General features: G+C 37.7%; 1 protein-coding gene across 16 annotated transcripts in view; it reads right to left on the reverse strand.

Moving 5' to 3' along the window:
- The window catches only part of Nap1l1 (nucleosome assembly protein 1 like 1), a 39613-nt gene extending 14211 nt beyond the window's left edge, over positions 1-25402 (reverse strand). For 5 of the 16 annotated variants that reach the window (XM_087192456.1, XM_087192448.1, XM_087192449.1 and 2 more), the window contains exons 1-6: positions 11256-11302; positions 9623-9708; positions 8094-8196; positions 1722-1863; positions 1414-1494; positions 144-272 (exon numbers count right to left, since the gene is read on the reverse strand). In XM_087192456.1, coding sequence (XP_087048582.1) covers positions 144-272; positions 1414-1494; positions 1722-1863; positions 8094-8196; positions 9623-9708; positions 11256-11287 — 573 coding nt within the window. In that variant the 5' untranslated portion in view covers positions 11288-11302. Of the gene's footprint in view, positions 1-143; positions 273-1413; positions 1495-1721; positions 1864-8093; positions 8197-9622; positions 9709-11255; positions 11316-13823; positions 13861-16492; positions 16578-25123 lie in introns of those variants that run through there. The other 11 variants (XR_015443473.1, XM_021258509.2, XM_087192452.1 and 8 more) reach the window with 7 other exon arrangements.
- Positions 25403-27274: the final 1872 nt, after the last annotated feature.

Below are 27274 nucleotides of genomic sequence, written 5' to 3' on the forward strand. Positions count from 1 at the left end.
ACCTGTAATTTTAATTCTACAGATTATGCTATTTCAAAAAAGAACAATCATTCTTTAAAGGTCAATACTGAGAACAGTCATAGCCATTTAAATTTCAAAGGTTTATCTTTCAGGTGAAGTAGTGTTTTTATGAATAAAATTACCTGAACCATGTCACTGAGCAAGTCAACATTCTTAAAAACAGTCAACCAAAATTCAGGAATTCCTTTAGGATCTTCTTTTTCTTCATCTTTTTTTTCATCTTCAATCTTGGCCTTTTCTTTCAGCTCCTCCTTGGTAAGTAATAGTATATATTATGGAATACCTACATTAAACCTCTTGAAAAACTCTTGTATGTCCCCTTAAATTACACAAGCAGTGCCCTAAGTGTAAAAAATTAACACACCTAGAACCACTAATTATAACTTTCAGCCAAAAAAGTTCTAGTTTAGTTAGGGAAAGACTGTTACCCATTCCATTGACACTGCTGCTAGGCCAGGCATGGTGGCACATTCCCTAATCCCAGCATTATGGGAGGCTGAACCAAGAGGATGAAAGTTGAAGCCTAGCCTGAGCAATTTAGACCCTCTTCAAAATAAAAAAATAAAGGGCAGAGAATGGTAGCTCAGAGTGAAGGCCCTGGGTTCAATCTCCAGTACCACCACCACCAAAAAAAAAATTCCTGCTACCATATCCCTCCAAAAAGACCACCGGGACCACGCAGCATAGGCAAAAACATTTTATAAAGAAAAGCATTAAAAAAAAGACTTTTAAACACAGCAAACGGGAAAAGCAAAATATTGTCTTGTGCAGTAATGGTGAGTGAACCTTTTAGTTTTCAATATTAAAAACAGTTGGCTGTGGCACACATGCCATAGGTTCACCACCACTTGTCTAGTCTGTCATGCTGTGGTATATTTAATCAAAATATTTCATTATTTAATCTACCAATACTAGAACAGCTATGCTAGAAAGCAGCACTGTATTTGTCTCACAGCTAACATTCACTGGTAACAACTCACTTAACTCTCCATTCACTTGAAAAATAGCAACAAACCTTTGCCTGTTGTCTGAAAGTTTAAAAGAAAAATCTGCATGCATAAACTTGAAATCTTACAAAAACATACGGAAAAAATGACTGGGTATATATAGACAGTGCCAGGCTGAACAACAGCTCATCTGCACTATACATCTTGCAAGAAAGAGACCATTTCCTAGGTATAAAAACACCACTAACTATATTAACACTGTATTTCATCAACAAACGCTAACATTTCAGACAACTTAAAAGATAGTTATCTAAAATTACAGTACAAGGCTGAGGATTTAGCTCAGTGGTTCCGCCGCCTGCCTCGCAAGCACAAGGACCCAAGTTCAATCCCCGGTAGTAAAAAAAATAAAATAAAATTATAGTAAAATAAAGTTGATACTGACCGAAACTTCTTCTTCCTCATCTGGTTTCCACTCACATTCTTCTTCCGTAGGTTCATAAATTGCATTAATGATCTCAAATCGCTAAAATAATAATAGAAGCCTGCATAAAAACACTAGAATCCAAGCTTAACATTAGGGATTTCTTACTAAGAACTGATAGATTTAATCAATGAATACCAAGACACTAATAGTCTTTGTAGTTTTCCTAAGTACTTCTGATACCCACTTTAGTACTACACCAGCTGAAAGTTTATTTGTACTTCCAAGCTTGTCTTCTAGAATTTTAGATAAATAGTAGAGAGAATTACCTTATCAAATAGAGGCTGGTAGAGAACAGCATACTTCCTTTCAAGATCATGAACTTCCTCATAGAATTTGGCTTCTATCTGTGCACATTTAACTTGAAGGTTTTTGAGAGCATTCACTCTTCTTTTAACTACCCTAGGCAAGCTGAAAAGTTAGAAACCAGTTACATAGCATCATAATAAAAAACACCAGTCATACTTCTTTAATCATACTGAAATTGAAGCATCAAAGTGAATGAATAAGCTTCCTCTTTGAAGGAAAAGGTGCAGTTAAAGTGATTCAAGACCGATATAAATTCATTCATCCTTTTTAAAATAGTTCAAAAGTAGAAATTTAGTCAGGTAATGCAAATTTCTAAAAAAAGAAATTATTGTAGTCAACCCTAACCTCTGTAAATGTAATCAAGGCCAGTGTTAAACTTATTACTAATGATACCTCAATTCTAAAATGCAACAGTTTATCATGACTATCTTAAATGAGAATAATTGTGCTATTTCCTTTTTTACTTTACACCTCACCTGTAGTAATTAGAGCAAAGGACAGAAACATATGTACTTTGGAGAAAAGGACAATATATCATTACTTTCTATCTTAGTCTAATTTGGTATTTGAAATCACATTAAATAAAAATGTAATAGGGCTGGGGATTTAGCTCAGTGGTTCCGCCTCCTGCCTCGCAAGTACAAGGTCCTGAGTTCGATCCCCAGTACCAAACAAACAAACAAAAATGTAGTATATTGTGAAGAGGGAACACAACTTTTTAATCTCGAGAAATCTGTTACTTAAAAATCACATAAATCTTTTAAATAACAGATTTATTAAAATATAATCCAAATGTCATATAATATGCTATGGACACTGTTTTTTTTTAAACTATACACTTAGGTTATGAAGATGCTTAAAAATTAATAAACCCTCTACCATCCTGCAAAATGTTCACACTCCAAATTTACCTAATGTCAGGGAATCTATGTAACATACCCAGAATCCACATTAAAATTTCCTGTAACAGATTTTTGTAAATCAAGTAATTCTCTCTCTTAGCCAGTACTTTGGTAAGATTATTACAAATATTAAACATTTAAAATTTCAACTTTCTCTTACAGGAAAAAATAATGTTCTGCCTTCCACCAAAATGTTGAACTATCATGGGCTCCTGTCTTTCTCTCCCATCCCATAATTAACACTAAAAGCTTTAGAACCAAGAAGAAAGCAACTATTTCATCACCTCACCCCGCCCCCCCTACACACACACACACACACACACACACAAACACACACAGACCTGCACACACCCCCAACAAGCAACTTTTGAGTAAAGCTAAAGGCCAACTTTAACTGGTGTAGGGTGAGCTGCAACCTGGGGACAGGATGGAGTAGGTGACAGTGTAGAACAGGTTGGAGAAAGCCATTTTTGCAAAAAATCCTTTTCAAGTTCTGGTCTTGCCTTGAAAACAAGGGTTCTTGTCACCCTTCACAAGAACCCAATGCCAGAGTTCCTAGGATACATGAAGAACTGATAAAAGCTTTCCCTCTCTCCCTCCCCTCCCCCACCCAAGTTAGGTATAATGGACTAGAAAATCAAAGGAGAATTCTCTCCCTCCCCCCTAGCAAAGCAAACCAGAATAACTGCCTGGAACTGTCAAAATTTGAGTCTAACTGGTATCCTGTTTAGGCTCATCCTGTCCCCTTCTTAAACTTCAACACTGTGCAGACCACAATGTGACCTTCACTCCTCCCTCCAACAGTTTGAGTGAATGACATTATCCAGTTTATGTGATCTTCAAAGGCCAAAACAACATCCATGAAAGATTAGCTAAAGAACTTAAACAAGACTGTGAATACACTTAGAGATGAAAAAAGATATTATGAAACAAGACTAAGAAATCTAAAATAAAGTGGGAATATGACCACCTGGCTCGCAAGTCCAAGGTCTGATCCCTGGTACCAAAAAAAAGTGGGAATGTGACTAAAACAAGCAAACTGGATGAAGATAGATTTAACTGAATACAAAGTTTATTTATGAGGTTGAAAAGCTCTCCCAAAAGACAGCCTTAAAGAAAACAGAAAAGCTCGGACTATGAATGAGAAAAGTACCAATAGCTGAGTAACAAAAAAGGAAACAAACAGCCTAAGAAATGTGAATAATCAGGGAAAATTTTTAGTAACCATATTTATTAATATCAAAAACAAAAGACAATTGTAAACTATTCAGTGGAAAAAGTCCAAATAACTTTACAAAGGAAAAGGAAACAGACTAACACCAGACATCAAACAAAACACTGCACAGAAGAAAAAAGTTAATTTTTTAAGATTTTTAAGAACTTTGAATTTATAATTTTATAACCAAACTATTATTCAGATGTGAAAGCAAGATAAAAATTTGCTCAGGCTTCACAGGAGGTAGCCAGATATGCATTATATTCATTAAAAATAATTTCAGACATAAAAATAAGAAATTCTATATAAATATCAGATACAGTATACGTGGTCAAATAGCTCAGTAAATATTTCATTGTTGCATTAAAGGAAAAAATTAGATGACCAGAAAAAATAAAACACTACAGATGTTGGTATATTTAATAAATCAGTGAATGAACTTACATATTAAATTACTACAGTAACTAAAAACAGAATCCATTAACTTTGCAACAGCAGAAAACAACCTGATCTATACAAATGGAAACAGAAAAGTAGGGGAAAAAGAAAGTACAATAAATTAAAAATGAGGGAAAGAAAGATGAAAGTGCTATGTCCAAAAACAGTGTAATTTCAAAAAATGTAAATCTGAACTTACTAATAAAGAAGCAAACATTCCTACTAGAAGACACAGGATCGAAAAAGATGTACTACATTTTTAGTCAAGAAAAATGAGAACTGGAATAGGTATCTTAAAAAACACAACGGGGGTGGGGAGCCATAAATATAAAGCAGGACATATTAGTTTAACAAGACAGGCCCAATAATACAGCTTCAAAATGTACAAGCTCGGGCTGGGGATTTAGCTCAGTGGTTTCGCCAGTGCAAGGACCCGAGTTCGATCCCTGGTACCAAAAAAAAAAAAAAAAAAAAGTACAACCTCACAACTGAGAGGATTACAGACAGAAAGAAATTAACTGGTGATACTATTTTCCCCAGAAATTGTTAGATCAAGCAGATAATAAGAAGAGAATCTGAAAAACATAATAAACTTAAGCTATTAATCTCAGCATATATATCATCATACCCAACATTTACAGGACATTTACAAAAACTGAGTACACTAAGGCTATAAAGAACCCAGATTAAAGAAAAAGTAGCAATGAACCAAGTATCAACTGAACAAATGAAGGAAGAAAAAGCAAATCTAAATCAGTAAGGTTCAGGGCCTTATGCGTGCTAAGCAAGCATCCTACCACTGAGCTACACAACAATAAAGCCAGAAATCAATGAGCAGCAGTAACAAAAATGTAGAAAAGGAAATCAAAAGCAAAATGAGGGATCCAAGAATCAATAAAAATCAAGACAACTACTCAGGCTGAGATGCAAAATACAGATTATGAAAGGGAAAATAATCTTTTTCTAAAAATCAGAAAGCATACACCAATCAATTTAAAACCCAGATAAATTACATCTACATTTAGAATATAAAAGTCCAGGGCTCACAGGAGAACGTGAATAAAGTATCTAGAATGTTAAAAAAAAAAAAAGTAGCCCACAACTCCCCAGATGCTCTAATCCCCAAACTCCAAAAGCCCAAGTAAATTTTCAGAATTTTATTTTTATCTTACCCAAGTTATTGCAGAAAATGGAGGCATGGGGGACATGACATAAAAGCAGATGTTTATTTCAGTAGAAATCTTATTTCAATTGAAATCTTCACTCCCTACGTGGCACTCCCTGCAAGTTTATGCACACACACACATTACATACATGCACACACTAATGACTGAGGACTCCAAATAAAATAAACACTCAACAGTATAACAACACATTATGATTAAATTTACTCCAGAAAAGACTAGTTTGACACCCAAAATACTTATTTAATATTTACTTAACAGAGTAATGATAAAATTCAAGAGCATTTAAAGGGGTTAGAGATGGTGGCATACACCCGTAATCCCAGCTATTCAGAATGTTGGGAGGAGGACTATTAAAAGTTAGAAGCCAGCTTGAGCAATTTAGAGAGACCTTATTTCAAAACAAAAGAGCTAGGATGTAGTTCAACACTCCCTTGGTTCGATCCCTAGTACCACTACTGGGATGGGGGTAGAGGGACGCTGAAGGCTGGAATGCTGCAGCATTTGTTGGCGTGTGCAAAGGCCCTGGGTTTAATCACTGGCACCAAAGAATGGAAAAAAAGAGGAACTGAATTTAATGGGCAGACTTTATAACCATTTCCAGTGACTGGAAGTAAGACAAGTGCCTACGTTTAATTCTAATGTTCAACACAGTACTGAACATCCTGGCCGATGTCATAAAGACAGGAAAATGTGATACAGTGTAATATGGAAGATTAGAACTAAAACTGCTATTATTTGCAAATAAGCTCTTTAGAGAGAGTATGGACAAAACAAATTACTACAATAAATTTATCAAAGTTACTGGATACAAGATCAACTCATTAAAAAAATCATCAGCACTCCACTGTGTATCAGAAATAGCCAACTAAAAACGCAATTTAAAAATTACAATAGCAGCACATCTGAATTATACAGAAATGAATGTAACCAACTTTATAAAAACAGTGAAATTGTAAGACACTATGATAAAGTATATAGATAAGACAGTATTAAAAATACATACTTTTCTGTTAATCTATATAAATTCAGTGTAATTCTTAGCAAAATTTTAAGAATTTAAAAATATTTGAGAACCTTGATAAATTTAAATGTATGTGGGATGCGGGTCTGGTTAGGTCAACCTTGCCATTGTGTTTGGGAATGGGAAAGTAGGGAAGGAAACAACGTTTCTTGCCAGATAATAAGACACACTGTAAGCCATAGAAATTAAGTGTGACAGTGACAAAAGAATGGCCAAAAAAGACTAATGAAACAGGAAGATTGTGTCTGAGAGTGGGGAAATGTGAAAGAAAGCAACCTGTTTCACCAGATATTAAGACATAGTACAAAGTCATAGTAATTAAGAGACAATGACAAAAGAACAGACAAAAAGACCAATGAAACAGAAGAGTGGTACACAAAGACAAATGCAAGTGTTTATAAGAACTTGATATACAATAGTCAGCACATAAATGAGGAAATGAATTAATAGTTTAAAAACTAGCTCACTAAAAAATAGAGTGGGAGAGAAACTGGATGCTTACACTAAATACAAAGGTGGACTCTAGAGAGATCAAAGTCCTAAATGTGAATGGTAATACCACTACTATATTAGACAACAGGCAACATAGACAGAACTAGGAAGGACTTCCTAAAATTTCAAAAACAAAAGCCATAGGCAAAAATGTACTAACATAAAAACTAAGGATTTGTTTAATGTAGGAGTCCATGGATAAAGTTAGTAGAAATGACACAAAATATCATTTACAAAATCTAAAACTAGTAAGAGAATAACAACTAGAATACCTAAGAACTTCTACAAAATATGAAAGGCACTGAAATTCCAATAAGATAATGGACAAAGGGTACAAATGGGATACCTAAGTCTCACAAGCTTTACAAAAAGAAATCAAAATTCATTAGAAATCAGAAAATATAAATAAGCCCATATCTAATGGCCCATATTTACCTACATAACTACCAGTGATCTCACTAAAATGTATATATTCCAAAGTTCTTTCGGTTCCTTAAGAGGATATGCATAAGAATGCCCACCACAATACAGTGTGTGCTGATGGAGACAGGAGCCCATCGAAGGAAAAGCAGGTAGTAGGACACATACCAGAGAACCAGGTAACATTAAGAAGCTTGTAAGTAGAGATACATTTGGACAGTAATAGATACCTATGATCCATATCTAATGTGAATGGGTCTTAAAAGCATAGAGGAGAGCCGGGGATTTAGCTCAGTGGTTCTGCCACCCGCCTCGCAAGTGCAAGGACCCGAGTTCGATCTCTGGTACAAAAAAAAAAAAAAAAATCGTAGAGCAGAGTTATAAGCAGAATAAGATATTTAGGCTCTTAATGATTTATGGCACAAATGAAATAAATCCATATTTCTTCTAATTCTGTGCATTTCTAACAAAAGTACAAGTGTACTTGTGAACTTGAACCAAAATAAACTTTAAAAGACCAACTCTAAATAATAAGCCTAACAGCCATTAAGTTTTCACCATTACATACAAAAATCTTAGATGAGTTTTAAAACAGGTACACCTGTAATGTTGATTATAGAAAGATAAAATAGAAGGATGGAAAAGAAGACTTGTACCTTTCAATGTATCCTGTTGGTGTGTCTACCAGACCATCAAGTCTTTCTTGAAGGGCTGCAAGAATCTGAGGATTTTGCATCATCTGAACAGTCAGCTGACGTGCTTTAAAAAAAAAGGGGGGGCATGGAAAGGATTTTATGAAAATGTTTTTCATGAAGTTATCCTATTTATTGGCCCATAAAGAGCAGAAATGGGCAGAGTGAGCTAAAGAAAATGTACTCTAGGAAAACTCAATGTCCAGGAAAATTCAAATTCCTAATGATCACAGCACTTCTCAAGGCTACTTCCACAATTACTATGAACAATATCCTTTCTCTTCCTAGGATCTTGTTTCACCTTGGGAAGCTCAAAACTTCATCCAGATGCCTATCTATGGTTCTTGATAGTCCTTAGAAGGCAAACAACAGATATCTGAAAACTGCAAATATAGTGAGCTTTAACCCTGGGACAAAGATGGGAGTGAGTGATGTGGATGCTTATGTTTGATGCCCATGTGGTGTACCTGTGTGTAAACCAAAAAAGGTATAGTTGACACAAAGGCTGTAACTAAAGCCAAGCATACTAATGGCTTTTACTTCAATCCAAATATAATCTAGATTTATGCAAAACAATTCTGTTGGTATCTTCTTTATCAATACAGATTATTACATAAAGTAGCCATTGATTTTCTACAGTATGTTCCTGAAGGCTAATTTACTTCTGCTTTAACTCAATTACTAGATGATATAAAGTTGTAATTATTACCAAGCAATTAGAAACATCAATAATGGCCACCAAGGACATAGTCTCATATCTGTTAAGAAAACATTGAAAGATTAAAGCTTAAATTCATAAGTCATTTCCATCTGACTTAAAAATGAAAATAGTCATCTGATGCTTGAATATTCTTTGCCCAGATCTACAGAGTATAACCTAAAGTAGTACAATTCTTCATCACCACCACTACTGCTTTACAAAATTACCTGTTGAGGTGAATTTTGAATTGCTTTGTCTATTAATTAATGTCTGTTTTTTTAAAGAATTGATTTTTAGGGCCGGGGATTTAGCTCAGTGGTTTTGCTGCCTGCTGTGCAGGCGGCAAGGACCCAAGTTCAATCTCCGGTACCAAAAAGAAAGAAAGAAAGAAAGAATTGATTTTTAAGACAGACATACTACATATTTTCTACACATGAAACACTAAACACTGTTTAGAAGCACTACCATAAGCCCCTTAATAACCCTCCATTCCCACCACCTGGAAAATTTCTAATTAAGATAGATAACTGAGAGCTATGCCCCAGCAGCTGAAGATTCAGCGACTTTTGATGGGTCACATCCATTATCTTCCTCCCTTCTCTCTCGAACTAACTCACTCAACACACACACAGACAGTTACTGCACTGGAGGTATGAACAAGTAGATAAAGGACAACAGTAGATAGATAGATAGATAATGGACAGGGAGATCCAGAAGGGAATGGTACTTCTAACTCTCCTCTAGAAGACATGTTCCAGCAACCACTGGGTCCTGAAGTAATTTAAAATAATACCTTTGATTTTTGTTTCTTCACCAGTTTCTTCTTCTTCTACTTCTTCAACATCATCCAAATCTTGATCAAGTTCAGACTGTTCTTTGCTACAATATCATAGCATCACACCATGGTTCATTTGTACCAATTACCAAAACAATATATACAAAAACAAATTCATTTTTAAAATAAATGTTTCTTTCAAAGATGACAAATTAAAAAGGTAATTCAATTTTCTAACTTCACATGTAAACAAGTACTTAAATGTTCACTTAAAAGCCAAATACAAAGTTTACACATCAAGATTTTAAAATGTGATTTAACAGGATTTTGGGAGAATATGGCATCACATGCTTTTGATATAATTTCTACTGACTCCATTCTTCTGTTCTGAGTAACTGCTAGTTCCTTCTTAGTATATGCAACTAAATTTCCTAGCCTACTTTGTAGCCAGATATGGTTATATGACTATTTTTTTGGCAGAGATTTTTTTCTTTTTAAGTAGAACTGTGAGGAAGAATCCTTACAGAATGGCCGATAACTAGAATGTCTCTTTGTCCATGCTCTCACCCTTCCTCCCATCTAGAATAAGGATGTGATGACTGCGGCTCCATGCAGTCCCATGCAGTGACCAAGTATCCTAGAAAATATACACCATCAAGCCAAGGATGAAGGAGTCTGGAAAACAGAAGGATCTAGAGCTAGCTGACTAGATCTAGATCTCTGATGACTATGAAGCAACTATACCAGTCTGTACTATCTCTGGATTTTCCTTTTTCTTTACTTCACAGAAAAGATGGTAAAGAATTGAGCCCCCTGAGCCTATTTCTTGCTTAGTGCAAAGCAAGGAAAATGCCATTGAGAAGGTAAAAAGTAGTAAAATAGCATGCTCCTCACTTTTGTCTTAAAGGATCGCAAAAATTATGTCTGGAAAAGGAACTTGTATCTAGCATCAAAAAGGGAAGCTGAGTGTCATGGCCCACGCCTATAATCCCAGCACTCAGGAGGCTGTGGCAGGAGGATCATAAGTTTGAGGCCAGCCTGGGCTGCATACTGAGTTCAAGGCCAGCCTGACAACATAGCAAACCTTGTCTCAAAAAAAGGGGGCGAGGGGTTAAGGATACCTAAAGTCAATAAACAGTTCTTGATGTGTGCTTATATTTTAACTTATGAATTAGAGATTTAGCTTCCATGTCTAAATAGCATCTGAAAAATTTTCCTACAAAGTCAAATATAAGCTTTCATATAGGAACAAGTAAAGAAAAGGTATTAGGTTAGCAAAATTTAGGTTCCTGCCAGCTAAAAAAAGAAATTTAGCCATCAAAGTGTATGCATACTTAAGCGCTAAAGGCCACTGCCAACAACCTGGAGCAGACCTTCCTCTAGTACCCTTAATCACTTACTGAACATCTACCTACATCTTAAGGCTTCAAAAACAAGTATCCACAAATGATTCAGACGGCCAACACAGCCTCAAATGCCTAAAACATTTATTCTCAAACCCTTAACAGTTTACTGACTTGGTTTAACTATTCCCTTTCTCTCATCCTCCTAGGGCTAATAGGCACCCAAAATTTAGTAACATTGAGAGGGAGAAATCAAGCCATAACAACCAACTTACTTATTTCTAAAAGCTTTCAAAATGAGCGCTCACCTGCAGGGTGATGGCAGATTATACACATGCATTCAGATTTTAATCCTCCCAAAAATCTTTCTAAACAGACAAACATGGAAAGACAAGAAGAGCAGCAAAACTTAGAAAGCTGGAAAATAGGAATGAAATCTAAACTAGCAGTGGGAAAAAGCTCAGGATGAATCTAAATAGAGTCTTCAAGGACAAGAACTGGTAGCATCAAATACACTACTATAACCAGGGCTGAAGGTGGCTAAAATAAAGACTACATAAAAGCTGCTATGCAGTTCAATACTCAGAGATCCTCTCCTGTACCCTAGCAAAAAATAAGGCAGTTTCTTTTCTAGAAAGAATTAAGATTCACAACTAAAACTGAGGGACCAGACACAATTTACAGAGGATCTAATATAATGATGGGTTGTGTACACAACAGATAGATGCTGAATGTGTATAGACCCCTCCCTGCCTGCCTTCTCTTAATCATCTTCAACACTAGAGGGTTGGTCCTATACCCTATACACTACTCACTCAGAAATCTGACCAACTCAGAAAAATACCACTCTGACATTGGGTGTTCTCACAACAAATGCCCACTGTGATGACCCTACACCAACCACCAGGTCCCAAAGTAATAAGCACGTCTACCCAACCCCCAAATTTTCTAATCAGCTTTAAAAGAAAATTTCAATAGACCCTATTCCAACCCCTCAACATAATGCCAATCTTAATGACCAGATAACAATTACCTCATATGTAAAGAAAGCTACTGAGATGAAAACACATAGAAAGAAAACTTTAAGATCAAACAGATTATATGAAGATGAAATATCTACAAAAAAAGGTATTCCCATCAATGATACAAGAACAGAATGCTATAAAAACACAACAAAGAACAAAAAAGCTCCTAGAAAATAAAACTATACTTTACTATATTATAGTAAAATTTACTATACACTACACTATGTAAAACTTTACTATACCAAGTAAAACTACATTTTAAAACAATCTATGAATGGATGTTTCCTCAGCTCTGACCAGAAAGAGCAGAGACAAAAATGGAAAATATGACAGAGATAAGATTTTTAAAATAGAAAATGGGAAAATTTCAAAACTCCAAACAAGTATTTTAAAAATTATCACATATAAATTATCAAGAATTATCACTGAACTTCACAGGAACAGTGGAAGCAAAGTGACAACAGACAGTGCCCTCAAAATCCTGAAGAAAAATAAGTACCTTAGAATTCTACATCTAAATCATCAAGCATAAAGTAGAATAGTAGTCATTTTCAATCTTATCACACATCAAAATAATTTACTGCCCTTATACTCTTCTAAGGTAGGAAAGAACCAAGAGAAAAGAATGCAAAGTACAGCAAACTCAGGAGAAACAAAAGGAAACCCCAACAAAGAGATACTCCAACAAAGACAGCTTTGTAACCAAAATTAAGCAATCCAAATTAGGTAGTATGACTCGGGAGACAATCTTCACTTTGAGAACCAGTACCACTAAACTGTCTGACCTCTTATTTTTTTGTGCTAAAAACAGCATGCATGCATGAAAATATTGGCCCCAATTCTCATGTGTACTTGGATATACTAAATAAAATTTACTTGTGGTAAAGTTTTCTGACCTCCCACTTCCATGCCTTGATCCTTCAAACAGCTATGAACAATCCTATCATCCTACTCAATCCCAAGTACTCGGCCTTAACCTACTGAGGTGGCAGGCTACTGTAAAATTAAATATTATGCAGCTCATCCCATTCTCCTCAACCACATTTCTCCAAGACATCCATCTACACTAGGAACTGACTATACAACAACTTAAAACCTGTGTTTATAGGAATATATGTTTCTCAATACATTAACAAACTACATCACACCCTGCTCAATTATCACTTCCAGCACGGGCCCTTGAGAAGCCTCAGGAAAGTTTAAAACAGATTATGACCCAGACAGTTTCTTTGCTAATTTTACTGACCTATTTTGAAACTTTCAACGAATAGTAGTAATACAGCTTTACACAGCTATGTTTGTGCTATCATCAGATCTTCAAAAGTAAACACTAAGAATTGATAAGCTAAAGAAAAGCAGAAAAGTGAATTAGACAAAAAGCAGGATAGTGCTTACACCTCTAGAGATGAAAGGCTGAAAGATGGAGAATGCAACTGAGAAGGGGCACACAGAGCTTCTAATAGTAATGTTCTAGTTAACTTGTTCTTAAGTACTTTGTTACTGTTCAAACTCTACTTGTAGATTGTATATGTATCTTGTATGTGCAACACATTACAATCCAAGTAGAAAATATTTGGGAAATACATATATGGTAAAAATAAAATGCTCAAGTATTTATGATCTACTAATACAATCACCAGATTCCTAAGAAAAAACACTGACAAATGGTTTACCTAAAGATGGTGATTATTTATACATCTTACGTTGAATATACTATACCTAACTTTAATAATAGCAAGTACCAACCAGCAGTCATTATACATTTTCATAAAATTTGTACAGCTATCAACTACATCAGAACACAAACTGATGCCAAATCTCCGCAAAAGAACCAACAGATCAGTTACTTACTTGTCAATGTCTGCCATGTTGTAAGAACTGCAAATATCTATGGAGAGAAACACCAGTGTTAAAAAAAAAAAAAGCAACATATAAGACTTCTCTACTAGCTGTCAAAAATTTCAGAAAAATTGCTTAAAGCAACCAAGTTACACTACGTTTTCACAATTTATCAAATGAAGACTTATGTCATAAGAACCTAAAATTCACTATTATACAAAAGGAACAGTATGAAGAGTCTTCATTCAAATTCTTTATTTTTTTAGGTTTCTTAGTATCCTAGAACAAATTCACTTCATTTTAAACCTATTAATTTATCAAATTGACCTTTCAGAAATCTGCTACTTACTGGACTTTATAATGTCCCTGGACATCTTAATTTCTGCATCAGAAGTCAAACATTTATACTTCATGATAATTATAAAGTTCTGAGTCTCAATCTGTCAGGTAAGCCTTGCTGATCTCCTTCAAGTGTACCTTATATCATATCACTGATGACCAGGCACCACTGGCACCCCTCATCCTCTGATAGGATGCCGGCACAAAACACCTTAGCATATCCGACCTCCACTAAGTTCCTTCCCACCAAAAACAAAACTTAAGGTAAATGTGCTATATTTCGGTAGAAAAACTGTTGAATGCTTTAAGTGTAACAGATTACTAAAAAAAAAAAAATCTATTTGCCAGTATCTTATTAAGGATTTTTACATCTATGTTCATTAGGGAGACTGCCCTATAGTTCTCCCTTTCGGTTGGGTCTTTCTCTGCTTTGGGGATCAAGGTGATGCTTACTTCCAGGAATGAATTTGGGAGTATTGCTTCCCTTTCAATTTCACTGAAGAGTTTAAACAGTAGTGGCAGTAGTTCCTCTCTGAATGTCTTGTAGAATTCAGCAGTGAAGCCATCAGGGCCCGGGCTTTTCTTAGTTGTTAAGTTTTTAATTACATTTTCAATTTCATTGGTTGATATTGGGTTGTTTAGAATTTTTAGGTCTTCATTCAACTTTGGTAATTCATATGTATAGGACACACATGTATAAATACCGAATAGTTTCTCTGGTGTGAGAAACTGAAAGTGTAAATAAGGACTAAAATGTGTAATAGGTAATGTGAAACAGGAAGAAAAGGCGCAAAGGGGAAGGAAGTGGGAGGGGTAGGGGAAAGGAAAGAAGGGAATGGGATTAATATGAGAAAATGGAAAAAGAGGAACAAAATCTTTGTAAATAGGGAGGAATGGAGGGGTTGAAGGGAGGGCTGGGCAAGGGTGAAAAATAAGAACCAAGAGAGATTATCTAAAGGTGCAAATTTCCAATGATGAATGTCATTATATTGTATACCTCAAATGTATCAATGATTAGAATGAATAATTGATAATGCAAAATAGGAAGAAAAGGTCCAAAAGGGTATGGGTAGTGGGAGGGGCAGGGGAAAGGAAAGAAGGAAAAGGAAAAATGATGAGAAATGGAAAAAATGGAAATAAAGTCTTTGTAAATAGAGAAGGGTGGAGGGGGTGAAGGGAGGGCTAGGAATGGGGAAAAAATAAGGACCAAGATACATCATATAAAGGTACAAGTTTCCAATGAGAAATGTAATTGTGTTGCATACCTAAAATGTACCAATAAAACAATTAAAAAAAAATCTAACCCAAGCTTAGATAGAATACCAGATTAAAATCAAGTTTTTCTTTGAAAAATTAAAATCTTGGTATTGAACCCACAAAATCTTACAAAATGTATTACTCTTATATTAACTTATATACTACACGACAAAAAACGAGTTAAGAAAAGTTGTTAGGCCAGGCTTGGTGGCATGTGCCTATAACCCCAGCACTCAGGAGGATCAATGAGTTTGGGGACAGCCTGCGCTATTTACTGAGGGCAAGGCTAGTCTGAACTACATGGTGAGACTCTTTCTCAAAAAACCAATAAAAGAGGAAGAAAAAGAAAAATATTGGTTCTCAGTCAAAGAAATGCAGTTTGTCTATCAAATCAAGGATTGTCTTTCAATGCACAGAAAACTGTTAATATGCATTTGTAAATCCAGAATAACATTCCTGTAACTAGCTCTTTTCTGAAGAGCAATGGGCCACAGGAATATGAGGACACGCCATAAAAATATACACATAGGTGATCAAATATGGTGAATGTTTAAACTTTTAAAACTTTTAACCAGGCACGACGACACATACCTGTAATCCCAGCACTTGGGAGGTTGAGGCAGGATCACTGAAAGCTCAAGACCAGCCTGGGCTACATAGCCAGTTCAAGGCCAGCCTGGACTACACAGTGAGAGCCTGTCTCAAAAAAACCTAAATAAATTTTTTAAAAATTTTATTACAATAAGACATGCTGCCATCAATCCCCCTCAAAATGCTCACTTTGAACACTTATTCCATCATTGTTAATGTCTTTTACTGTAATATTCTTTTTAATATTAACATTCAATTTTTATCACCCCTTGTATCTCACATACATAGATACGTATAATGCATACCTACTCACTATACATATATATATATATATTTATATATTTTCTAAAGTCTTTGCTCCTCCTGTCTACCAAAAAGGTTTTTTCAAAACCCTGTTGAGCAAGTCCTACAACACATGCTTTGGCCCTCAGCTCAAAATTTTACTTAGGAGTACAACATTATTTTACTTCTTAGACCAACACAGTGGTGCATACCTGTAACCCCAGCAACAGTACTCAAGAGGCTAAAGAAGAGGATTACAAGTTCATGTCCAGCCTGAATAACTTGGTGAAATCCTGCCTCAAAAAAAAAAAAAAAAAAAAAAATTGGTCTAGAGATATAGCTGAGTGACAGGATCACTTGCTTAGTATGTGCAAAACTCCTGGGTGCAATACTCATTAATTGGGCTATGATGTAGCTCAGCGGTGGCACAGTGCCTCCCTGGCAAGTGCAAGGCCCTGAGTTCAGTTCCTGGTACCAAAAGAAAAAAATACTCATTAATTAACGCAAAAGTTTTTCACAGCTGTTTAAGTTAAATATTTCTTCATTGTACAAACTCCTATAAAGCTTCATTTCTTTCCATCCTAAAATGTCTCAAGTATGTAATTATAAATTAGTGTGACTTAAAAGTCTACCTCTCCCAACTAACCAAACCATAAGACTCACAATACAGCAATTCCATAGGCTTTTGCCAATCACTACCCTGTATTTTCAAGGTAGTACACATAACTTGTATGTTATAAACTTGCGTTACCATGGAACATACACACAATGGAAGGCCTTTTAGTCAAGTCAAGCAGCTAGCAGAGTTGATATAAGAACACCAAAGCAAGAGATAGGATATATGGCAAGACTCCATTTTAATATGAAAAAAAAAACGCATTGTATGGATACTTTCCTATAAATAAAACCTTTACATATTATTTTATTTTATGGTGCCAGGGAACTGATCTTGCACATTTAAGTACATAACCTATCACTGAGATATACCATCAGCCCCCTAAATAAAACCTTTCTACAAAGTATACCAGAAACCCTGCACTAAATCCGTAAGAAGAACTGGGGGGAAATGAGAACTTAAATTTTTCACTCTGCATTATTTGATTTTCCAATACACAGAAATTTACTTGATACATTTTGGGATGCATTAGGTTAAATGTGTAGAGTTTATAAACCTAGCACTATCAAACACACAAAAAGAAAAAATCCCAAAGCTTATAAATGTACAACTATTATGTTTTTAAGTCTCGTGTAAAAAAAAAAAAACCCTATTAAAGATTCAAGAAATAAATCCATGTAAAAGACAGCCAGAGTTTCATATCTAGTAAGTACTCAATAAACAAGCTGTTTTATCTAGTCCATTTTGAATTATCCTTAGCATGTAGTCACTGGTTTTGCAAAATAATTAACTCAGGCAATAGTTAAAAGCAGACTTCTAGTTTTGACACTTTGCATCATGGTATGTAACATGTCTGAAACTAGGTAAGAGGCATAGAGGAACTCTGAACCATGTGAAACTTTTCTATAATATAAATTTTAAAATTAAAAAAGATTCTTAATACTCCAGGCCCAGATTCTGAACCAACATGTCCAATGAAGACCCAAAAGTGTACATTCTGAACTAGACCCCAGCTTCTGAGGCAGATGGTTCTCAGATTAACAGATCATACTAATACGGTTAGCATTTTCAAATGCAACTGACAAAATCAATGACAAGTTTGTCAAACATGAAACTGCATTACAAACTCTGTGAAAAACTTCCACTCTTGATAGTTAAAAGCTTCATAAGACCAACTCTACCGATGAAATAAAAAGTACAGAAAATTTGTTAAAATCTTAAAAGCAGGCTGGGGATTTAGCTCAGCGACGTACACCTGCCTCGCACAGGGTCCTGAGTTTGATCCCCAGTATCAAGAAAAAAAAAAAAAAAGCCAGGGTTTAGCTCAGTGGTTCCACTGCCTGCCTTGCAAGCACAAGGTCCTGAGTTCGATCCCAGTACCAAATTTTTTTTTTTTAATCTTAAAAGCACTGAAACACTAAACTGAAGGCAAAACAGAAAGCCACTTTTGCCCTGAAGTCAAGTGCCACTATCAGCAAATGTGTTTTCATCACCTTGTGGTGACATTAAAATCCCATTCCTGTCCAACAAGAGGAATCTTTATGTCAGCTCTCCCAAATTAAGGAGGATCCCCAAAGAGCTATATTCTCAGAGAAATTAAACCTCCTAGACAAACAGCCCAAATTCATTTCATTTTCACTACCGTCTCTAACCAACTGCAAGCTGTAACCTTAAAATGCACCAGTGTGCTCACCAGTACTTGCATATCCAAATGTAAGTGAAAGGTACCTTCATCCTAGACCTCAAATAATTCATTTAAGTAATTTTCAAGAGCAACAGAAACTATTCCTACAAACACAACGATTAACTATCACTGTCAGAGTATAAACAAACTGCAAAGAGCCAAAGGGCTTACCAAGTGTGAAAATACAGTATCTGGAGCTACAGGTAACTCAGCAGCAAAACGCTTACCAAGCATGGAGCAGGTTCTGAATTCCATGAGAGGGAGGAAGAGGAGGGCCTTAGACACAGGGCTGTCCAGCCTGGTCCAATTAAGCTAACTGGAAGGTAGGCCAAAACACTGTCAGTGTGAAAAAGGAAGAACAGTATCTGTAAGGAATAAGCCATTTGAAAGGGTAATACAATGGACCCTTGACTTACGAACTGGATCGGTTCTGAGAGCTGGTTGCAACTAAGTCAATACAGCTGAGATCTGGATGTTTACCTGGTCACATGCTATAGATAACAAGAAGCAGATGAATCTTCCATTAACCTGATTAACCCAAGTTGTTCTTATGTCAGGCTGGTCAAAAACTTGAGGGTCCACTGTACAGCAAATTTAGAAAAGAACTTAACTTTCAGATAAAAATAACTGACATCAACTAAATGAGTTGGCTTAAGAGGAATCAGATACAGAGAAGAGAAAAGTGAGCAGGAAGGCAGCTTAGAAGAAATACATCAAAATATGGCAAGATACTAAAGGATGGAAAATCATGCGATATATTTCATTGAAAACTTCCTTCTTTTAGTCTCATTGCAATACTAACAAAGACTTCAAACAAGTTATAAATATAGGCAACAGGAGAGAACCCAGAATTTTCCAAAACTGATGAAAAATGTCAACTCTGAGATTGAAGAAGTCCTACAAATCCTACTTAAGATATATAAAAAATACACACTTGGGGCCAGGGAGTTAGCTCAGTGGTTCCGCTGCCTGCCTCCCATGCACAAGGACCCAAGTTCGTTCCCTACTACCGAAGAAAAAAAAAAAAAACACACACACACAAACTTAGCTGTATAAATAAAAAAGGGCCGGGGATTTAGCTCTGTGGTACCACTCCTGCCTGACAAGCGCAAGGTCCTGAGTTCGATCCCAGGTACCGGGAAAATAAAAATAGGAAAATGCCATGGACAAAAACTATACACAGAATATATACACAGAATGCGGCTTTCTTTTTAATAATAGACACCATGGAGGTACACACCTGTAATCCCAGCACTCAGATGAGGCAGGATTACTCTGAGTTTGAGGCCAGCCTGGGCTACACAGTGAATTCAAGGCCAGCCTGAACTACATAGCAAGACGGCCTCAAAAAAAAAAAAGGACACTAAAACAGACCACAGAATTCTCAGTATGTTAAAAATAATAATCATAGAATACAACATGCAATCAAAAACTTTTGAAGGCAAAGCAAATACTTTAAGATAAAAACACCTCCAAACATTCTTACTAAAATATTCTGTTTTGGCCAGGGATTTAATTTAGCTCAGTGGTTCCACCGCCTGCCCCGCAAAAGCGCAAGGACCCGAGTTCGATCCCCTGTACCAAAAAAAATATTATTCTGTTGAGTACACTCTTCAGAAAGAAGGCAAGTGATTCCAGATGTACAGAAATGAGGAAAAACACCTAACTATCTAGAGATTTTTTGTTTACAGACAGGATCCCCCTATGTTACCCATGCTAGTCTAGATCTCCTAGGCTCAAGTGATGCTTAGGCCTCAGCCTCCCCAGTGCTGGGATTACAGGTGCATGCCACATGTCCAGCTAAATATTTTTTACAAATAGTAGCACCATTGTGTAGTGCCTTAAAACAACCATAATCTTCAAGTTACTGGTGTGAACAGGAGGAAGGAAATGTATTAAAGTGTTCTAATCCTAAATACACAATGTTGTAAATTTCTGTAACAATCCCTGTAGGATTAGGAACAGTACATGTAACTTCCCAAATAAATCAATGAAAAGACATACTTTTAAAACAACTCTAAAAGAAAATGATTGGCCAAGTAGGAAGCACAAATAGATTCAAACCTAAACTTCATAGTACTTAAATCAAATGTAAAACTGAAGGCTCCCCTGGCTTTAAGAAAATCCAATGACAACCTGGTTCCTGACATTCCTGAAGGCAAAGCTGAAAAGTGTAGCATGCTGTGTCCTGCTGTGAGTTACTCCATGTTGTATAAAACAGTAGCACTCAGGGTGTGCTTTGTTTTGAGTGACTGCATTTAATGAAACAGCACTTTGCTCCATTTTGAGTGCAAATGCTGAGTAAACAACTCGTATGTATAAAAAGGTAATCACCAGATGTTGGACACACCACACTTCAAGAACAACTCCCACCTCCACAGCACAATCATGAGGCATAAACTGATAAATCATACTAGTAAAAAACTGACACCTAAAACTTACCAATGTTAAATTAAGGGCATGTGATGAATCTAAGTTTTATCAGGGGGAAAAAAAACACGGCTGTATGCTCATTGGATACACCAAACCAACAAATAACGATCTCCTCACCTGGATCATGTAAAAGGAGGGACACCCAACACTGGGATGGCAGCAGTACATGGACCTATCATCTCTTTAGTCCACCTGGTAAACTTTATCGAGGTTGACAAACCATAAACTGGCTGCCTCCCAGCTTTAGCTCAGTTAGATCTCCTTAACTAAGGAGGTCCACTTGAACTACCACCTGTAGTACAGACTCAAGACTTGAGACCAACTCCTGTGCTTGGCTGTCAACAAGCCCCAAGTTGGTTTTATAATCTCACTAGCCACCTGTGATTTTTCACATCTCTGTTAACTCCTTCTTAATCATTCTGTTAACCTATATATGGTATTATTGTGTGAAATGTCATGTGTGAGTTGAGTCTAGTAATTAAAATTGGAATGAAAGAATCTGTGATTACCCAGCTCTCTCACTACTGAGTGAACCTTGAGTACTCCACCAGAAAAGGCCTATAAAATTAAGTACTTCATGAATTTATTGTTATTCCATTAAATTCTGACATTGGGAAAGACATAAAGGTATCCCGTATACATTACTATCATAGCACTTCACAACAGAATATTTGAAAATGAAGAAAATATTCCATTAAAGAAAAGATGAGAAATGGCTGACTGATTTTGTGGTCTTGTAATATCAAGATGTCCATGTACCTATCAATGAACTTACTACCATTCTGGTAAACCTTACTCTGAATAAATTCCCCATACCATCAAGAAGGAAGTTAACATTAATGGAGCCCACTCTGTAAGGGAATATTATAGGCTTTCCTCTTAATTGCAGATAAAATATTAAGAGCCTGCTTGGCAACACAATCCTTTAGAAAGGAGGACTTACAATCTGACTTTCAAAACCAATGCCCAGCCCAGTACTCCAAAAATGAGAGTACCTTCCCAATCAGCCTGTTCAGATTACACATTCACAACCCAGTTATTATTCCTTTACAGAAAATGACAATTTCATAAAAAGCCAATTATTAAAAGATGAAAATGGTTTAAAGCAGAAGAGGGAACAAATAACTCCCAAGGACAGATTTTCCTTTACCTTAGAACCCCCCATCTCATTTCAAAAGACTTCAAACCAAATTTGTGTAACAGACATGGCTTTTCTTTTAAAACATTTACTATTCGGCTCCAATACAGCCTCATAGTTTAAACAGTACTATTTTCTTACAATCACTTAATAGTCAACTTAGATCTGTCACTATTAAAGACTCCCAAGCAAAATGGCAAAAATGGACTATTTGAGACTCTCAATCAGGTGTATCATCTAATCCAACAGGAGAAGCAATCCAAGTTGGGCTGATGTTTGGCAAAAATTCACACAAGTTAACAATTTATCCACATGTGACTTCCAAAGTTACATGTATATGTAGCATATGCACATAGACATAAGGCTAAGATGTCATTAATCAGGGCCGGGGATGCAGCTCAGTGTGGCACAGCACTTGCCTGGCAAGTGTGAGGTCCTGGGTTCGATCCCCAATACCAAAAAACAAACAAAAAAAGACATTAATCAACTATACATAAACAAACTCCATGTTGGAATCAAATCTCATGATTATAGTATGCAGCTTTTCACCAGAGCACAGTGGAACCCAAGATAAGCAGGCTTTTCAATTCCACACTGAACAGTTCAAAGTCAGGGGAGCATCCTTCAAAACTCTCATCATTGTTACCATAGCTCATTTCTGAAACCCTGAATAACTGCTTAACCACTGCTAAAATGTTAATGCTAAAAAATTTTTAAATTTTAATGCTACCTACCTCTAAGAGGATTAATGTGTTAATACAAGTACCAAAATTTCTAACAATGCCCAAATAATCACCCCATAACTGTTTATTGTTTTTCTATGTATTTTTTACTCTAGAAAATACAATGGCACCCTTTTCCAGTAAAAATTAGTACGTACCTAACTTCCAAATAAGAAATATACCTAAATAAGTAGCGGTAAAAGGCACAGTTAGAAACCAAAGGAGGTCACTTTCTTTGACAAGTTCAATACTGCAATGTGGTCTAATAGTCTGCAGTCAATGTACTAAGGAACTTATCGAGATAAAGCAATAAATATCTTCCACTTTCTAAACTCCACACTTACTCAGATCAAACTCGTTTGAAATGGGACTTAATAGAAGTTCTTAAGGTTTTTTGGGTAAAGAATGGTTATATATTACTATATATACGGCCCAACCTACTTTTTTCCTCACAACATTCACATTTTATACACAGCAATATATACAAGCAATTCGCTTATGCAATATACATAAGCAATTTGCTTGCTTTGTTCATGTTGTAAGATACATGTTTAAATACGCGTTTCTACTCTGGACTTGAGCCATGTACTTTAACTTGAGCAATTCCAAATAAAACTTTAAGACACAAGAAGTCCTGAAGATGACTAAAATCTTCATTTGCCTCCAGTTTTACACAAATTTAATCTACGTACCAGATTTTCCCTTACCCAATCAAAGATAATGAATATCGCTTCCCAAGATAAGGAGTATTAAACTGGCAAGAAGATAGGACAGATGCTAGTTTCAAAAGATATTTTTACAGTATTTTTTAAAAAACAGCAAATTCACCGCCTGCCTCGCAAGCACAAGGCCCTGAGTTCGATCCCCGGTACCAAAACAAAAAGCAGCAAATGCTTACAGCTCTCCTTAAACCAAGCAGTGCAAATTACAAAATTCAAATGTAGTCTTTTCAGAACGCCTCAGAACAGTGACAGTATAAAATAGGGGCTCCTTGTAGACAGCCTTCGATTCTTTGTGCTGTGACAGCATTTGGGGAGGGGGAAATCAAACCTAGGTCCCCTCTTCTCTCCACTGCCAATCCTGAGACCGGTGCACTTACAAGGCAGCAAGACAGACCTGGCTCGGTCAGTTTATATTACTATCTCATTGCACTTCATATTTCTTCAACCCCAACCCCATTCATCTTAAAAAGGAATTAGGTAACTAAGTGCCTTGTTCTCGGTACTTCAGTAAAGGAATTAATTTGTTAAAAGGCCTAAAGAAGTTAAAACCATTTTTGCAGGCCATTTTACTTTCATCTTAGAACCCTTTGGTGATTTAGATCGATTAGGATTCAAATCTCTCGAAACAAAAAAACTCTTGCCAAGAAATATCTTAATTACTACTATACCTGGATACATAACACAATCTTTCGTTAACAAGAGCGAAAATCAGCGCTACACGTGTTAATTCTTTAAGATTTTAGCCGTGGAAGACCCTCCTCCAACACCCATCTGATAACATTTCCCTCTGGTACCCAAAAAGTCCAAAGAGAAGCCAAGCTGTTTAAAACCGAGGGATTTATTAGCTCACTTTTCATTTTTGCCTCGTGCCATCTCCACAACTTTCAATAAAGTGAGGCCACTCCCAGGCAGGGGTCTCCAGTCAGGCCCGGAACGCGACCACTCAGCCCTCACCACGTGCCGAGGGGAGCCGCCGGGGGTTCCCCTCCGCACCGCCGCCTCCAGGGGGCGGAGAGCCCGAAGCCCCGCAGCCGCCCCCAACCCGCGCCACCTCGGGCCCGGCCCTCCCCAGCCCCTCCCTCCCGTCGGAATTCGCAGCCTCCGCCGTCCTTTCCGGGCCCCGCGGCCTCCCTGCGGGCACTATTTGACGAGAAGCTGGTGCGTCCCGGAGGAAGGCCCCGCACCCGGCCTGCATTCCGGGCGCCTCCCAGTGCCTCACGGCGCGGCCGCCGACTCCTCGGGGCATCCGGGAGTCGCTGCGGCCTCCCTCCTCCCCACGCGGAGAACCCGGAGGGGCTCAGAGAACCTCAGCCCCGCCAGGCCGCGCCAACCCTGCGTCGCCACAGCCTTCACTAAAAAGAGCGCCGGACCCTGGGCCCCTCAGGCTGCGGGGTGGCTGCCAACGGCTCCGGCCTCGACACGACCCGGAGGCCCCGGCGCTCTACTCCCCTCATCCAGTTCCTCCCCTCCGCGCAGGCCTCCCCGCTAACTCCAGATTCCCCCTTCCCCTCAGCCCACCATCCGTTACCAGCAGCTAGTTCGGGGAGTCAGGCGGCGGGAGCTGCGCAGGGAGTGACTAAGGGCGGCCGCGGCGGCAGGAGGACCAGGAGGCGGCACCGCGAGCAGATGGCGCTAAAAAAGACCCGAGAGCCCGCCGCTCGCGCTCATATACAATTAGCGTCAGCACGTAGGGCCTGCTTTGCGCCCGCCCCCTGGCCTCGCGGTCTCCTAGCAACGCGATTGTGAGGCGGGCCTGAGCTGGGTTGCCAGAACTGTCCTCCTTTCCAGGAGACCTCCTTACCCAGGCGGCGGGCTCTTCCCAGCTCAAGGCTTGGGCTCTTCGGATTTCCGCCTTGATTTACCCTCCTCCCCTATTATGTACCCTGCCAGGCTGCACTAAAAAGAAATCTCAACCCCTTCCGTTATGGGCCAGAAACCTAACCCGCGTGCCTCTTCCCTTGCCCACTTCGTTCCAGTTGTCATTGGACCGTGAGGGGTAAGGATGGGGGAGCCCTTGCTGTATCGTGGATGTCCCATTCCTAACCTAGCCTAATTGAGGCAACTGCCCAAACTCGGTAACCATTTTACCTCCCCACCCAGAAATAACGATTCTTTCCTCGTGACCACCTGGGCAGCATCTTCTGCCTTTGCTTAAGTCAGTGGGTCTCTGCACCTTCTGTGTGGTGTTCTTCATCCTACTGAGGTAAGATTGAAGAACTGAAAATAAGACAGGAGTCAAGGAAAATTGTAATTTTAAAATTGTAGTTTTAAGGGCCGGGGATTTAGCTCAGTGGTTCTGCCGCCTGCCTCTCAAGCACAAGGTCCCGAGTTCAATCCCAGGTACCAAAAAATAAATTAAAAATTGTAGTTTTAAGAAAACTGCAAGTTCAGGACACAATCCAAGTTATCAAAGGTTGTCAATATCTGTACTCCCTAGGCTTAGGAGCAGGTATTTCAGAAACTCAAGACTCAGTTTATTCTCCTCTCTTATGCTAATTTACTAACTTGACAGAAAACTTAAATTGGCCAACACCCTAATTCCCTCAAGATTAAGGCATAAACTAAGAGGAAAGAGGATTTGTAGGAGGAACATAGAGACTGTACTTGCAAATACCAAAAGGATATTTTAAAAGCAAGATAAAGCTTGGTATCTCTGCCTTTCAAATCTCCCTTATTTATTACCTTAAAACTCTGGGATCAGATCCCTGCTCACTTCCGTAGGTAGACATGGTAATCACTGTTATGGTTTAGATCTAAAATGGCCCCCAAAACCTCATGTATCTGAAAGATGATTGGATAACAGAGGTGGGTAATGGACTTAGGTAGGAGCAGGCCATAAGAGGTGGGTCACTGTGAGTGTGAACTGGAAGGGTATATCTCCCTTCCTCACTCCTCTTTTGACTCTCTCACCTTCCTGGATGCTATGAGATGAGTAGCTTTCCTCTGCCCAGAGCCTTCTTCCATGGCATTCTGCCTTGAAGCTGACTGACTATAGACTGAAACCTCTGCAAACCATGAACCAAAACAAATCCCTCCTCCTTTAAATTGTGGGTGTCAGGTATTTTAACACAACAACAAGGAAAATAAGACAGATTTTGGTGCCAGGAGTAGGATCCCTGCTTTAACTGTAACTAACTATGTGGTTCCAAAATCTTTGGAAACAGTTAATGGGAGGAGTTTGGAAAGGTTTGAAGATGTGATGCAAGAAGCAGCCCTAGAACTTTGTAAGCCAAGCTTGCTGGGAGATTTTGGTTGGAGCTCAGAAGACCAGAATGCTAATAGAAATCCAGATGGTAAAGACCAGGATCAGGAAGTTTCATTTGGGAACAAGGCCTCCATTGGCAGTTGGACTGCAGACCACATGTGCTATACTCTGGCAGAAAATTTGTCTACATTTTGCTTATGTCTTGAGACTGCAGGAGACTGAGATTTGTAAAAGGCAGCAAACTAATTAATTTGGTGGAGGAAATTTCTAGGCACCCCAATGTTGGGCTTGTGGAATGGATGCTTTTTTTTTCTTTTGTTACTAGGGATAGAACTCCGGACCTTGCACTTGTGAGGCAGGTGGCAGAACCACTGAGCTAAATCCCAGGCCCTGACATGGATGCTTTTGAGGACTTTTATCCAAGTTTATACTGAAAATCAAGAGAAAAGGCCCATTTTGAAGTTTTTTGGTTTT

Source organism: Heterocephalus glaber, unplaced genomic scaffold (genome assembly GCF_053883595.1).
Source record: "Heterocephalus glaber isolate CG9 unplaced genomic scaffold, H.glaber_assembly_v1.0 deba00001571, whole genome shotgun sequence".
Classification (NCBI taxonomy): Eukaryota; Metazoa; Chordata; class Mammalia; order Rodentia; family Bathyergidae; genus Heterocephalus; species Heterocephalus glaber.